Source organism: Chelon labrosus (assembly GCF_963514085.1).
Source record: "Chelon labrosus genome assembly, chromosome: 10".
NCBI lineage: Eukaryota > Metazoa > Chordata > Actinopteri > Mugiliformes > Mugilidae > Chelon > Chelon labrosus.
Window position 1 is genome coordinate 6,571,045 of NC_140360.1, and position 12,913 is coordinate 6,583,957.

At 43.9% G+C, this 12,913-nt stretch overlaps 4 protein-coding genes across 4 annotated transcripts; 3 read left to right on the top strand and 1 right to left on the bottom strand.

Moving 5' to 3' along the window:
• Positions 1-576: 576 nt before the first annotated feature.
• Positions 577-1,352, top strand: mrpl49 (mitochondrial ribosomal protein L49). The gene has a single exon (XM_084552871.1). The coding sequence runs from the start codon at positions 610-612 to the stop codon at positions 1,144-1,146; it is 537 nt and encodes a 178-aa protein (XP_084408997.1). The 5' UTR covers positions 577-609; the 3' UTR covers positions 1,147-1,352.
• Positions 1,353-1,737: 385 nt separating this feature from the next.
• On the bottom strand, positions 1,738-6,247 carry haus7 (HAUS augmin-like complex, subunit 7; the record flags this gene model as incomplete). The annotated part of the gene is made up of 9 exons (XM_084553892.1): positions 1,738-2,648; positions 2,734-2,845; positions 3,802-4,014; positions 4,503-4,614; positions 4,855-5,045; positions 5,156-5,217; positions 5,328-5,398; positions 5,492-5,607; positions 6,191-6,247. The coding sequence occupies 9 exons, from the start codon at positions 6,245-6,247 to the stop codon at positions 2,614-2,616; spliced, it is 969 nt and encodes a 322-aa protein (XP_084410018.1). The 3' UTR covers positions 1,738-2,613.
• A 329-nt stretch (positions 6,248-6,576) lies between these two features.
• Positions 6,577-9,018, top strand: las1l (LAS1 like ribosome biogenesis factor). Its single transcript, XM_084553891.1, has one exon. The coding sequence runs from the start codon at positions 6,739-6,741 to the stop codon at positions 8,461-8,463; it is 1,725 nt and encodes a 574-aa protein (XP_084410017.1). The 5' UTR covers positions 6,577-6,738; the 3' UTR covers positions 8,464-9,018.
• Positions 9,019-11,004: 1,986 nt separating this feature from the next.
• Positions 11,005-12,820, top strand: crebzf (CREB/ATF bZIP transcription factor; the record flags this gene model as incomplete). The annotated part of the gene is given in 3 exon segments (XM_084552530.1): positions 11,005-11,787; positions 12,411-12,424; positions 12,426-12,820. Coding segments are annotated over 3 exon segments (882 nt in total). The 3' UTR covers positions 12,511-12,820.
• Between the last annotated feature and the right edge of the window lie 93 nt (positions 12,821-12,913).

Genomic DNA, 12,913 nt, shown 5'->3' on the forward strand with positions numbered 1-12,913 from the left:
AGTTATATGGGTGAGTATACGATCGTATTTTATGCACAGAAATAAGGTCCAGGTTGTAAAAAAACTGCAATTCTCCTTTAAAGCGACAGTATAGAACAAAGTAACCTGAAAGTAATTACACAATTACTGTGGATATTTGCATAATACATATCCCTAGAGTCCACAGCGTCTTGTTTTACAGCAACCCAAACTATCACATCCTGAATGAATGAATGAATTAATTAATTAATTTATAGTGTTAATAACAATTCAAGTTGCCCCAACAAGCTTTAAAGAACCATGGAGAGCAAGAACATTGTTAACAAATTCCAGATGAGAATCAAAATTCATAATACACACTAAGTAAGCAGTTAGCTCTGTGAACAGGTTTCCATGGCAACATATTTAGCCAGAATTCGGATAATACATATGATATAAGCAATAAATCGAAACAGACAAATAGAGGCAACAATAATAATAAATACAACACAAGAACACATGTAATAAAAAAGAAAAAAGTATTAAATAAAAGTAAAGTAAATAAATAAAACCACCGGAACTTACGTTGTTGTACGTGAACCGGAAGTTCAACTCTACTTCCGGGTTGGTCTCTTAGCTCTGCTACACAACATGGCGACCTACTTCGCCCTCCAGTCCTCGGTGCTCCACAGGGCGCTGCGGGGAGTTTTAAACCTGCCTGCGAGGACGTCCGGTGCTCCCGTCGCTGCCGTCGGCCTCAGGTCCTTTTGTAACGCCGCTCCAAAAAAACAGAAGCCGGTGATATTAGAGTCCACGGAGGAATACAAGTTCGTGGAGCGGCTCATCCCGCCGACACGGATCCCCACTCCGCCTCGACACGACGGTCCCGCTCCGTCGGGATGGGTCCCTCCCGCAGATTCACCGCCGTCCCTGCCGTACATGATCCGCAGGTCCCGCATGCACAACGTCCCGGTGTACACCGACATCACGCACGGCAACCGCCAGATGACGCTGGTGCGTAACGTGGAGGGGGACATCTGGGCGCTGGAGAAGGACGTGAAGGAGCACCTGAAGGGGGTGACGGGGAAGGAGCTGCCCACACAAGTCAACGAGGTCACCATGACCCTGAAGGTCAAAGGTTACTTTGATAAGGAGCTGAAGGACTGGCTGGTCAGTAAAGGTTTCTGACTGAGGAGGTGGAGGTGGTGCAGCACTGAGCTCCATGGACTGAGATGAGGAGCATGTGGAGATGGAGTGGACCAGTCTCTGAGGAGGGACGGACGCTTAAATGAACTCTTTTTCTGACACAGCAGACATGTACTGTCACCATGTGGAGTTAAATGTCATCCATACTTGTATGTTATCTATATATCATTAAATATAAAAGCATAGTTCTCTACTGTTGCTTGTTTTTAAGTGGACTCAGCAGTAAAACATCGGCTTTATTTAACCATTTATCCTGTGGTTTCCGTTAAAGTCAACTCATGAAATCTATCAAATACTCAATACAGAAAATCTTCACATAGTTGGAGCCTAAAACTATATACAGGACTAAAACTAACAATTGCTGCCTTCAAAATGACAAAGGTAAACATAAGCAATATGAAAAGCTGCTATAAAAGTCAGCAATGCAACATTAAGACGGTGCAACATCTATAAGTTTGTACTGCAATGGATGGCAACTTTTTAAGATAATAAGATAATTACTGCTTGATCTTGAGCAGAGACCATTCACTCAGAGTCTGAACTTCTACAGATGACTGCACAGATGAAAATGAGTCTTTGAAAAGAACAAAATGTGAGTTTTAATTACAATACAACATTTACAGAACACTGGGCATCAGTTAGGCATTTGGATTTCATTATGAGGCGTGTTTCAGCTGTTAAGAGTTTAAAAAAAAAAACACTATGCACGCAATTGCTGTAAACAACTCCATGTTGCTCAGATGACGTGTTTTCATTACATAAAAGCCCATCTATGATTTGACTGGCCTGGAGGATCTTTGCCTGAGGATAATCAGTTCCCAGCGGAGAGACTCCAGAACAACGTTTCTACACAAAACAAACTGTAGTTGGAGATGTTGGTCTGGCTTCCAGGAGAGTGATGTGCATGAACAGTCTGTAAGACGCAGCAACAACTGATCATACATACAGTATATGTTGGTCTGACAGTAAAGGTGTAATATATTCCTACGCTATACAGTAATGAAACACAGTGTCTGCCCGACTGGTCAATCCTCACAGGAAGATATTTTAGCCAGTTTTGCTTTTACAGATAATATTTTCATCAATATTCCAATATAAAATAGTGTGTAAACATATTAACTGTAAGATGTGAAGCACAGGAGAGACACTAGCTCCATGTACTGTGTAATGATAGAGGAAGAGCTCTTTATGAAGCCAGAGAATTTAGACGCCAACATCAGCCCTGACTGGGAAGCACTAGGAGCCACTTAATGATGGCAAAACGTAGTAGAGATTCTCACACAGAGCTGAAACAAGTGTACACAAATCAGCTAAATAAAATCTATATTCTTAATTTATATTTTCCCTGGCGTCTTGAGGGGTTGAACGCGTCCATCGGTGTCTGGAAACAGTAGGAAAACACACAGCCGGAGCCGGTGCAACGAGGAATGAAGCTGGTAGAGAAAAGGTTCAGACGGTTCCGCTCATGTCATTCATTTTATCCACTGAGGGGGGAAAAGAAAGAAACAAATATTCAACGTCATGCTGCAGACTATGCGAGTATGCGTGGTAAAGAAAATACTGACGTACATAGTCTGTGCTTCTGTCCTCGACTCCAGTAGCGAGGTTGTGTTTGCAGCTGCTTTACTTCCTCGTGTATCGACGTAGAAGCTTCTGACACCTCCTTCAGCATGTCCAGCTCCTAAAACACATGCAACAGGAAAGAGTGTCGGTACGACTTTGTTCCTACAGTTCAGGATTGAGTTAAGACGCACGGTTGTCAGTGTATTAGGAACACTGACTGTCTTAAATGAATTCTACCTTCATAACGGTTATAATTTTCACTTTTTACTATTTAAGTAAGGTGTTAAATGAACAGATTGTACTGTGAGATGGTGTTGCATTAATAATTTCCCCCAGTTATATCAGTATAGTTAAGCTGGGAAACAAAATACACAACATCTCCTAGCATAAAACATAAAGATTCTGATTCAACACCTCATAGAAAAGACAATTCCCCTCCTTTTTTCAGCTTAAAAGGTGTCAGTGATGCACCTAGAAGCTGTTTGGCCAATAAACAAACAAATTAGATAGCAGCTGGTTATCATTCCAGTTGGTGGTAGAAATGGACCCTTTCTGAAACTTGATGAACGCTGTACTGCAGTGTTGTTTTATTAGACAACATTAACTGACAATAGAATTTACTGCATTACTATTGCATGTGTCCAGCCTCGCCAGTTAATTTGACCGCAACTTAATATGTCTGTCTCAAGACTGAATAAAAAACCTCGTAACTCTTAGCTTTCACAGTCTGATTAATTTCAATGGCCTTGACAGATGGACAGAAACTAGATAATGCAGAGGATTTATTATTAATCTTTGTTTTTACAGTGTTATCAACAAGCTAATGAGGAGCTGAGCCCGCCTTGCTTACTCAGACAACATTTGGAAACTGCAGATTTGACTGCACAGAGGAACTGGTTTGAGGACGGGATCAGAGAGCTGCCTGTGCTGCCACCTCTCATATGTTGGATGCCAAATACTACATGAGCACCATGTTTCTTTATGTATCAGTCACAGCAAGACACAGTGTCTGAATTACAAGATGTCACTTAACAAAGCTGACGTATATATGTGTGTGTGTGTGTGTGTGAGTACCGTATTGCAGGCCAGCAGCAGCTGGTGCACGCTCTGGAAGACTTCGGTCTCCTTGCTGAAGCTGGGGGCTTCTCTGTTGCAGTAAGCGCTCAAGTCCGTCTCGTACACGCGGCTGAAGGTGGCCATCAGCTGCTGGAGGTCGCACGCCGCCACACGCAGCGAGCTTGGAGACAGGGCGGCAGAAATCTGCGTTTCACTGTTCAGGAATTCACACTGTGGAGAACGGAGGGTAGAACGAGATGAACGCAGCAAAGAGACAGGAATCATTATTATCATCACGACACTCAGGTATGTCCAGCCAGATATGTGGGGGATGTAATCAAAGAAAGAGAAGGTTTTTTTTAGTTGTTCCTAAAGTGTTTTTGTGTGTGTGCCTGTGTCAGGCTGCATCCTGCTGGGGATGTCTGCTGCCATCAAGGAGTGTCATTGCTATGGGGTGGGGGTGTCTGGTCTGGTCTAGGTGGGTGCTACATGTCTAAGTAACATCCACATGAATGAATGAATGTCAGGTCCAAAAGTTTCCCAGCAGAACACTGAACAAGACGGTCAGTGTTATTTACTTCTCCTGTCAGTGGTCGTAATGTTATGGCTGATCAGTGTAATATCCTATTATAAAGTGATGACGACCTGTGCTATATGCTTAAATACACACAAAATATCACATGTAATGGTAGTATAGACGTAGCAACAGCATGCCATACCTCCGACTGCAGCTTCTCCAGTTCTAACTGAGTCCGTTGTAGTTGGGCAGCAACGTCAGCAGCTTCTTCTCTGCTTGGCTTATGGGATGACGTGGTGCCCTTGCCTAAAGCCCTGTGAGATACCAAAAAGTTTGGTTTGTAGTTCTGGTGAAGTGCACATCAGGATATGACATAAGACACAGAGGTGTAAATTAAGCTTAAGAGAGAGTGGCAAAGAGGCAACTGCTTCTGGCCAAAAACAGGAAACGATGAACTACATAATATCAACTTGATCAAATCAGTTTCTTTCTGGCAGCATAAACAGGGAGGGGGACGCACTGTGTGTAACAGGATAATCAGACAGCATACATACTTGATGTGTGCAGGCCAGGGGTTAAGTGTGGGTTTGAGCATTCCTGTCAGATTAGGCAGATTTTCAGCAGCAAACAGCTCATTCAGGAGCACCTCTCCATTGGGTCTGTGCCCACTAGACTTCTTGCAGCCTGGGACGAGGGTTAAAAGCTGGTCCAGGAACCGCAGCTGTCGGTGAGGACTTGCATCTCCCTTGAAAGAATAACACACACATAAGCAGGGAATGTGTTGCTTATTGTGACTTTGCAGATCTATAGCTGCAAACTAAATGAAGTCTAGAATAGTTTTATTGAACCTCTCACCCTGATCAGGTCCAGGTCATCTGCTACGCACAGCATTAGCTCCTGCCCAAGCACAGCCATTTCTGTTGGTAGAAAAGCAGAGGACGGCAGTGTAAGGTGATTTTGATCTGATGGAAAAGACTGTAACTATGAACAAAAGACACAGTTGGTCCCTGCAAGATGGGAAAGTTACCTTTATTCAAAACATCTGGGTCTTTGGCTCTCACTGGCACGGCTTTGGACTTGGCAAAGTTTGGGTTGATTCTGCAGAGTGACATATCAGGACAAGGCAGATGGATTAGTTTCTCTTTGAAACTTATTGGGAGAAAAGGCGACGTGCTGTGCGTGTTATTCTACCTGGTGCAGATCCATGCCAGTATGTCAGTGCGGTGCTGAGAGGGAGTACACAGCAGCTGCAGCATGCTGTCCGCCTCCTGCAGATACAGGCCGTCCACCAAGGGACAAAACGCAGCCTTAAAGGATGCAGAAAATAGACAGGACATTCAATTATAAGACATACTGAGGGGGAAAAAAAGCAATAAGTAAGTAATTAATAAGTGCAAATGGGGAAACAATTTTATTTATTAGTTAGAAAAGTCTTGGACAATGCTTTAGCTAAAATATTAAAGTAAAAGGATGCTTTGGTTCCTCTGACATATATAATGCTATATCAGCTATATGATAAAGTAGTTTATTGAAGCATTAATACTCCAATACAATAATATATACTAATAATTACTGTATATAAATACATTTATATAGTTGATACACTACTATTGAACCATTGTAGATTCACAGCAAGTTTTGGGTTTGAAACAAAAAGTCAATTTAGTCTCGACAAATAATTTTAATCACCCAGGAATGGACATTGTCATATTAAAATATAGTTGTAGCTCTCCAGGGAATGATGCAGACAAGTTAGTTTAACAAACCACAAACAAGCACAGTGGAGGCTGAATCGCCAACTAGACTAAATAAACGTAGCAATACTTTAGCTAAACTTTAGCAACACATTGTTTTGAACTAGTGTCCCGTTATTTTAACGTTTTTATTTACCTGCAAAGCAGCATAAACACGACGAGCATAATAATCATCTGTTTGAGCACCCGCCATTTTCCAAACGCTTTCTTCTTCTTCTTCTTCTTCGCGTGTTTTTGTGATTATATGCGCATTAACGCCACCGGTTGGTGTGGACAGTCATTGAGGAAGACTACGCGTTGAAATTCTTTTAATTATCCCGCCTCTTCGGTTAGACAAATGACAGAGCACAAAGTTACATCATAATATATTTTTTTAAAGAAAGAAATTTAAGTAAAAATGTTTTTTTTTTTTTTCTGTTTAATTATCTTGCTACACACTCCCGTCCAGTTGGTGGCGGTAATGCGAATTTAAGCTAGTTTAACAACCACCGTTAAAAAAAATAAAAGAAGAAGAAGAAGCATTTCCGGGATGCGACACTACCGGTTGGCGAGGAAAGAAAATACCCCTGAATACGTTAATTTTCTAATATAAATCGAGTTTGTTGCTCGTTTTAGAGAGCGGCAGCAGTTTGTTGTCGTCTAAGAGCTTTACCGCGAGTCTGGCTATCACTTTCCACCATTACGATGAAGAAAAAGAGCTCAGTAAAAAGACGCCATGTGGTAGCGTGGGTCAACAAAGCTGAATGGGATCAAGTCCTGGAGTACCTTTACTCGAGGGAGTGCGCTCTGCAGAGGTATGCACTGCAGAGGATATCCGCTTGGAAAGGCAGGTACGCCAGCAGCTCTCCCGTGGCAGTGGACTGCACAGCGGACCTGGTGAGGTGCCAGGTGTTAGACCGATCGGGCCAGCTGAGCGGAGATGATCTGGTCCTGCTTTACGGGGCGGCCCTGGTCAGGTTCGTCAATCTGATCACGGAGCGGCAACAGGGGAAAGTAGCCCGGCCACTGAGGCGGCTGGCTGGGAACTTGAACATCCCCGAGTGGGTCGTGGACCTGAGGCACGACTTCACACACAGGAAGCTCCCTACGTTGAAATGCTGCCGGAGGGGATGCAAGGTGGCTCTGGAGTGGCTCCAGAGGGAGTACTGGTCCAAGCAGCTGGGTGGAAGCCCCGATGAGGACTGGGAGTCGCAGTCGGACGGAGAGGATGAGGAGATTGACCTGAAGCGCCGAGAGGATGAGCTCCTGGCAAGGCAGAAAGAAATGGAAGCTTACAACAACGCCCGTGAACTTCTGATATCTTATGAAAAGGAGCAGTTCCAGACTTTTGATGGAACTGGAGACAAAGACCCGAGCTCGTGGCCGCCCCCCTTTGCAGATATGAGCTGGCTACTGGCTGAGGTCAAGCAGTTCGCGTTGGAGTCCGGCAATTTGCTCATCGATGTGATGCTGGAAGACGGGTTTCTGGTGCCCACGGCCGAGCAGCTGGAAACGTTGCGCTGCGACACCTCGGACAGCGCCGGCCCCGCTGAACCCAGACTCCCTCAAGCCTTCCTGCGTTTCTGGCTGCCCCTGCTGAAGATACTCAACTCCCCGTCCTTCATTCACGTCCTCCTGGAGAAGCTCTTTGCTGAGCTGAAGTTGCTCAGCACGGAGCCGAACAACCACAGGGCTTTCTACATTGCCGCCTGGACGTCGGAAGTCATCCTCTGTAATAGCAACAAATTTGAGTTCCATTTTGAAACGAAGGCGCAGAAAAAGAACAGGATTAAGGACAGGATTTTTTTCAACCGCATCCAGCTGAGGTGGCAGCAGATGCTCTCGGCGTGCCTGGATGCCCCCTGCGCCAGCACGCCTTACTTGCTTCGTTTAATCCTGGACGACATGGAGCACCCCCTCCCCCTGGGAACCCGGCAAAGGCTGCTCCAGCTGTGCTCCATCTACACGCAGACCACACACTCGGAATACGGCGCGGCTTCGGAGCACAAAAAGCAGCCCATATACACGCTGGATAGCCTGCACGAGAAGCTGCGGCATTCGCGACACCACAGCCAGCACTGGCTCTCTGTGGCGGACTCGGAGAGGAGCGATCCCTCCCAGGAGTACAAGTGGTCAGACTTGCAGGCGGAGAAAGCAAAGTTGCTCAGAGGTTCTCCGTGGCAGGTGTGCACTGATAAAGTCTTGTGGAAGAACTACCCTCTTGGAAAAGTCCCCGGACAGTCGGATGACCCCTCTTGCCTCATGGTGGACAAATACTCAACGATGACCGTCTTTGACCAGCCGGTGGAGCTGGAGAGCAACACGACGGGCAGCGTCCCAGGAGTCCCGGCGCCACCCAGAACAGCTGAGGGTCCTCTTTGGAACCACGGTGACGTAAACAAGCTGAAATGTGGACTGCAGCTTTTTTGAGTCACACTGTAAGGATGTTTCCTCATGGTGTTGGGCCCTGTGGTGTATTATTGAGATGTAAACCTCAATATTAAATATAGTTTGCTGTGGAATTAAAAAATAACACAAGGCACTTGTGAAAAAAGGCCGCTCTATTAAGCTTTCAGAGCAAAATTACATATTCTGCATTTCAGACCCAAAAGTTATTCTGTTTACTTTGTGTAAAGCGTCCTGACCTTTCATTTAACAAGCATTAGGAAATGTTTAGATATGAACTGCTGATTCAACAACCCATGATATTTTATAGACGCAGTGAAGACTCGTAAAGAAATCATTTTGACAGAAAACAGTTTGGTTTGGTAATCCTGAGGCTTTCAGCAAAGATGTCGTCGTAATCCGTAACACGTTTTTTTTGTATAATACATATTCGTTTGCACACTTATGATGAATAAAGTGGTGGTTGTGATATAATAGTGTGCTTTTATTGCTTCAGTAAACACGAATGAAATGCTAACGGCAGCATGAAGGGTTTACTTGTTGACCCCGTGTGAAGAAACCAATAATATTTGTTCTCATACTGCCTGGGTCCAGAATGGTGACTTGTAAAAAAAAAAAAAATAATAATTAATGCACTGTTTAATCTTTTTAGTTCACACAGCCTGTCCACATGTCCTTGAAGAGGCACACAGCAAATGAAGCAAGGTTTGGACAAATAAGGTCAACGACAAGGCTGAAATTGAAGCACTACAAACGTTAAGTTCTTTTTCCACGGAGAGATAAAATGCAGTCTAACACTGTGTCAAAGAGTTGTTGATTTTGTTTAGTTTGAAGCAGAAATATAGGTTTAGTGTAAGTTTAGTAGGGCTTTTGAATTAGGGTAGGAGCTGAAGGAATACAACTACCACTGAGTTACTAGGTTAATTTGCAATGCGATGGTCATGCTTTCTTAAAACACAACACATTAAAACCTTGTTGGGTAAAAGAGAAGAGGGAAACAAGCTGCTTTGATTGGGTTCAGGTTTCCAGAGACTGTGGTATTCACAAACACCTTTTAACAAATCCCTATCACGCTGAACTCTAGCTACCTGGTTGAAGACATCCGGTCGTTATCCAGAGCAGGCTGCAGTAACCTGCCTAAATGATTACAGGCCAGTGGCATAAACACCAGTAAGGACTTCAAGGCTGCTCTCCCACTCATGCAGGAAAAAATACTAATTAAAAACAGCCATAGTAGTCACCAAGAAACCAGAAAGAGCCCTTTAACCCATGCAACTGCAGACCAGTTACACTTTTGTGTAATATTTACATGTAAAAAGCACAACTTTGTCTTGGGTTACAGTAAAGAACATCCTTTTGCCAAACCACTAACAACTCGAGTTACAGGCAAAGCATGTTGTCTTATACAGATTCAATTTATAAATCAAATAAGACAGAATTTTAACAAAAATAAATCTAATATTACAATAGCATCAAATTTGTCCAAAAGCGAAACTATCAGCCACTGAATTTTAGTTTTATGTGACTTTCTGCCCACGTTGCAATGGACGCTGGAGCCTCATGGGAAGTGCTTGTGCTCCTTACTCCGGTCCAGCAGGTGGCGCTAATGAACCTACACACTGTCTGCCACTTAATCATTAACCCAAAGGAAGAAGAAGAAGAAGCGCCTCAGTCCGTAGGTCGACATTGTTACGTATCGCCTCAGTTTCCTTGGACCGCGTTTTTGTCCGCGGTGATTTCAGGCTGTTAGCCGCTTGGAAGACACCCAGCATCCGTCAGTTTTGACCAGAGGACGCTATTCCAGTCCTCGACTGCTGTATTTCTTTTCCAAAGGGGACGGTAAGTCGACGGTTGACGCTGCGACGCTATTTGTTGATGCGTCATCCCGTGTTAGCCCCCGTGCTTTTAGCTTTAGCTTGCAAAGAAAATGAGCGCGTATCCAACCGTGCTATGAGTGCTATTACCCAACATTAACACGATTTTAATCTGGAAATAAGATTTTTTTTTTAAGACGTTTAGACTTTCTAAAGGCTACAATAATGATTAAATTAAAAGTTGGCAACGTTTAGCCGACATTAGCCGGATGCTAACACGAGTGCGTTGCTAATAAGCTCGTAAACAGACACTTACGTAAGGGTATATTATAAAATATACATTTGTCAACTGCTATATTAAACACTGCTTTATTTGAGGAAATTGTGTAACGTTTTATTAAGATACCGACCTGCTTTGGTAAATATTTTGGGCATTTTTTTTGTGTTTTTGTAAAGCCGATCGTAAGAAGCTAATGCTGTCAGGCCTAGCTAACGCAGCTAGTTACGTTGGTAGTACGTTTAGCTAACGTTGTCCCGCGCCATTCAAGAAAACGAAACAATGTGGAGAAAATCTTAGATAACTGTCTTTTAAATATCATATTATATATTTGTTGCGTATATATACTTATTTTTGCATGGATAAAACAATTGTCTGCTGTAAGATTATAAGGTTATAACATTATATTTTCTGTCTCTGCAGGTGGGAAATACAAGATCTCCTCTGTGAGGTATTTTTTGCAATCAAACCACAATGATCACCAGAAGAAGAGGCCGCACTATCAACAACACACAGATGCAGCCATTGGAGGTTGAGGTGATAGATGCAGTGGAAACCATTGAGAGCCTCGCCAGTCCATCTGAGGGGTTCCCAGCTGACGACATTGACGCCACGGGAATAGAGCTCGAAGACCTGTTTGGGATTGAAGACTTTAAATGGTCGCTGGAGAGAGATGGTTCGTCCCCGCTCTTCGACATGGAACTGGCCGATCTCGGCGCGCGCGGCGCCAGGGACCTCGACTCCGGGCTCGAAGCGTCGACAGCCTCGTCTCCGGAGAGGATGTCGTCCGGCTCGAGTTCGAAGAGCAGGCAAACCCAGTCGAGCCACGTGAGCAACAAGAACGCCATTGCCGCCCGACTGAATCGCCTCAAGAAGAAAGAGTACGTCGACAACCTGGAGAAGAGAGTTGACACCCTGTCCACAGAAAACAACGCGCTCAAGCAAGAAAATTCCCAGCTGACGAAGAGGGTGGAGGAGTTGGAGGATGAGACCAGGTACCTGAGGGCTGTGCTGGCCAATGAGAGCATGTTAGCGCAGCTCTTGTCCAGGCTGAGCGGTGTGAATGGGATGAAATTATCTTCCTCGCTTTTCCAGGGCCCCGACCCAAACGACCACGACTACGCGTTGCCCAAGAAGCGAGTGAAAGTGGAGGAGAAAGAGACATCCGGTGGCGTGTGTCTGCACGTGGACAAGAACCACGTCTCGGTGGAGTTCTGCACCAAGTGTGCAAAGAGTGCAAGCACGTCTCTCAAAATGTAGGGTCAAGTACTTCTCTCTGTTTTCAGATTTTGAGATTGAGCTTTGATAATGGCTCCGTGTACTGAACTTCTTGAAGGTGGATGAACAGTGTTGAATCACTTTAAGATAACCTAAGAGCTGCAGAATGTGCATGTGTATTCTTTTGTGTGTTGTAGTACGCATTACTGCTAAACCTTGTTGACAGTTTCTTCTAGGTAAAGGTTGATCCTCCATGTGGGATGAGTGGCTTTCTGAACACCATTACCAGCTTGACACCATGGTAAGGATCAGACAAGAAAAGATTTTTTGTCTTTCACCGGCTTCAGTGTTCAGCAGAGCCACCTTTCTTCTAGTTTCATACATTTATTTTTTTTTTTTGTTCCACATTAGTGGATTTTGAGTTTTTGGTAATTGTTGTTACTGGAAATGAACATAGTGAATTAAGACTTAAAAGTATTCTGAATGAAAATATGTTAACATGTTGGCGAAGGTCCACAAAGAGTGAATCAAAATGGAAATGCAACAATCAAAATTAAGAGTGTAAATTCTGTTTTGGCAACGGAGCGATCTCTTTGTGAACCTACGCCGCTGTACAAAGTAATACTTTCATTTAGCGCCACCTATTTTTCTTTATGCTAAAGTGGATTCTGCTGGTGGAAGGTGAAGAGGCTGGACAAGCTGATGCCAACGTGGCCTGGTATTTTGTTAAAAGGTAGTATCGGTAACAAATGGTATACCTGATCATACTCGTACCAGTACTCCACAACATCTGTAGCTGTACACCCTGTCAGCGTAAGCTCATGCAGCATCTCTGGGGGCGGGGGGGCTGACTGTGCTCGCTCCCTTACTTGGAGCAGTGCGTAGAAGTCTCAAACTAATGTACTTGTAAATATTTATATATTTGAATGCTCCTGAAATGAGTCTGCTGTAAGTAATCGTCAGTTTTGATGAAGTGTAATACATGTAAATGTGTATATAAATTTGAACACATATTGTTTTGAGTTAAATGGCCTTCGAGCAGTGTTGCAACGAATAAATCATATTTTCATTACTTTTGAGTTTCAAATATCTACTGAGTGGTGTGCTGTACTGTTGATATTAATGCATCTTTTTTTCTCTTTCTGAACAGCAAGCTCTGCCGATA

Coding starts and splice junctions, on each gene's coding strand:
- mrpl49 (XM_084552871.1), top strand. CDS start 610: ATGGCGACCTACTTCGCCCTCCAGTCCTCGGTGCTCCACAGGGCGCTG.
- las1l (XM_084553891.1), top strand. CDS start 6,739: ATGAAGAAAAAGAGCTCAGTAAAAAGACGCCATGTGGTAGCGTGGGTC.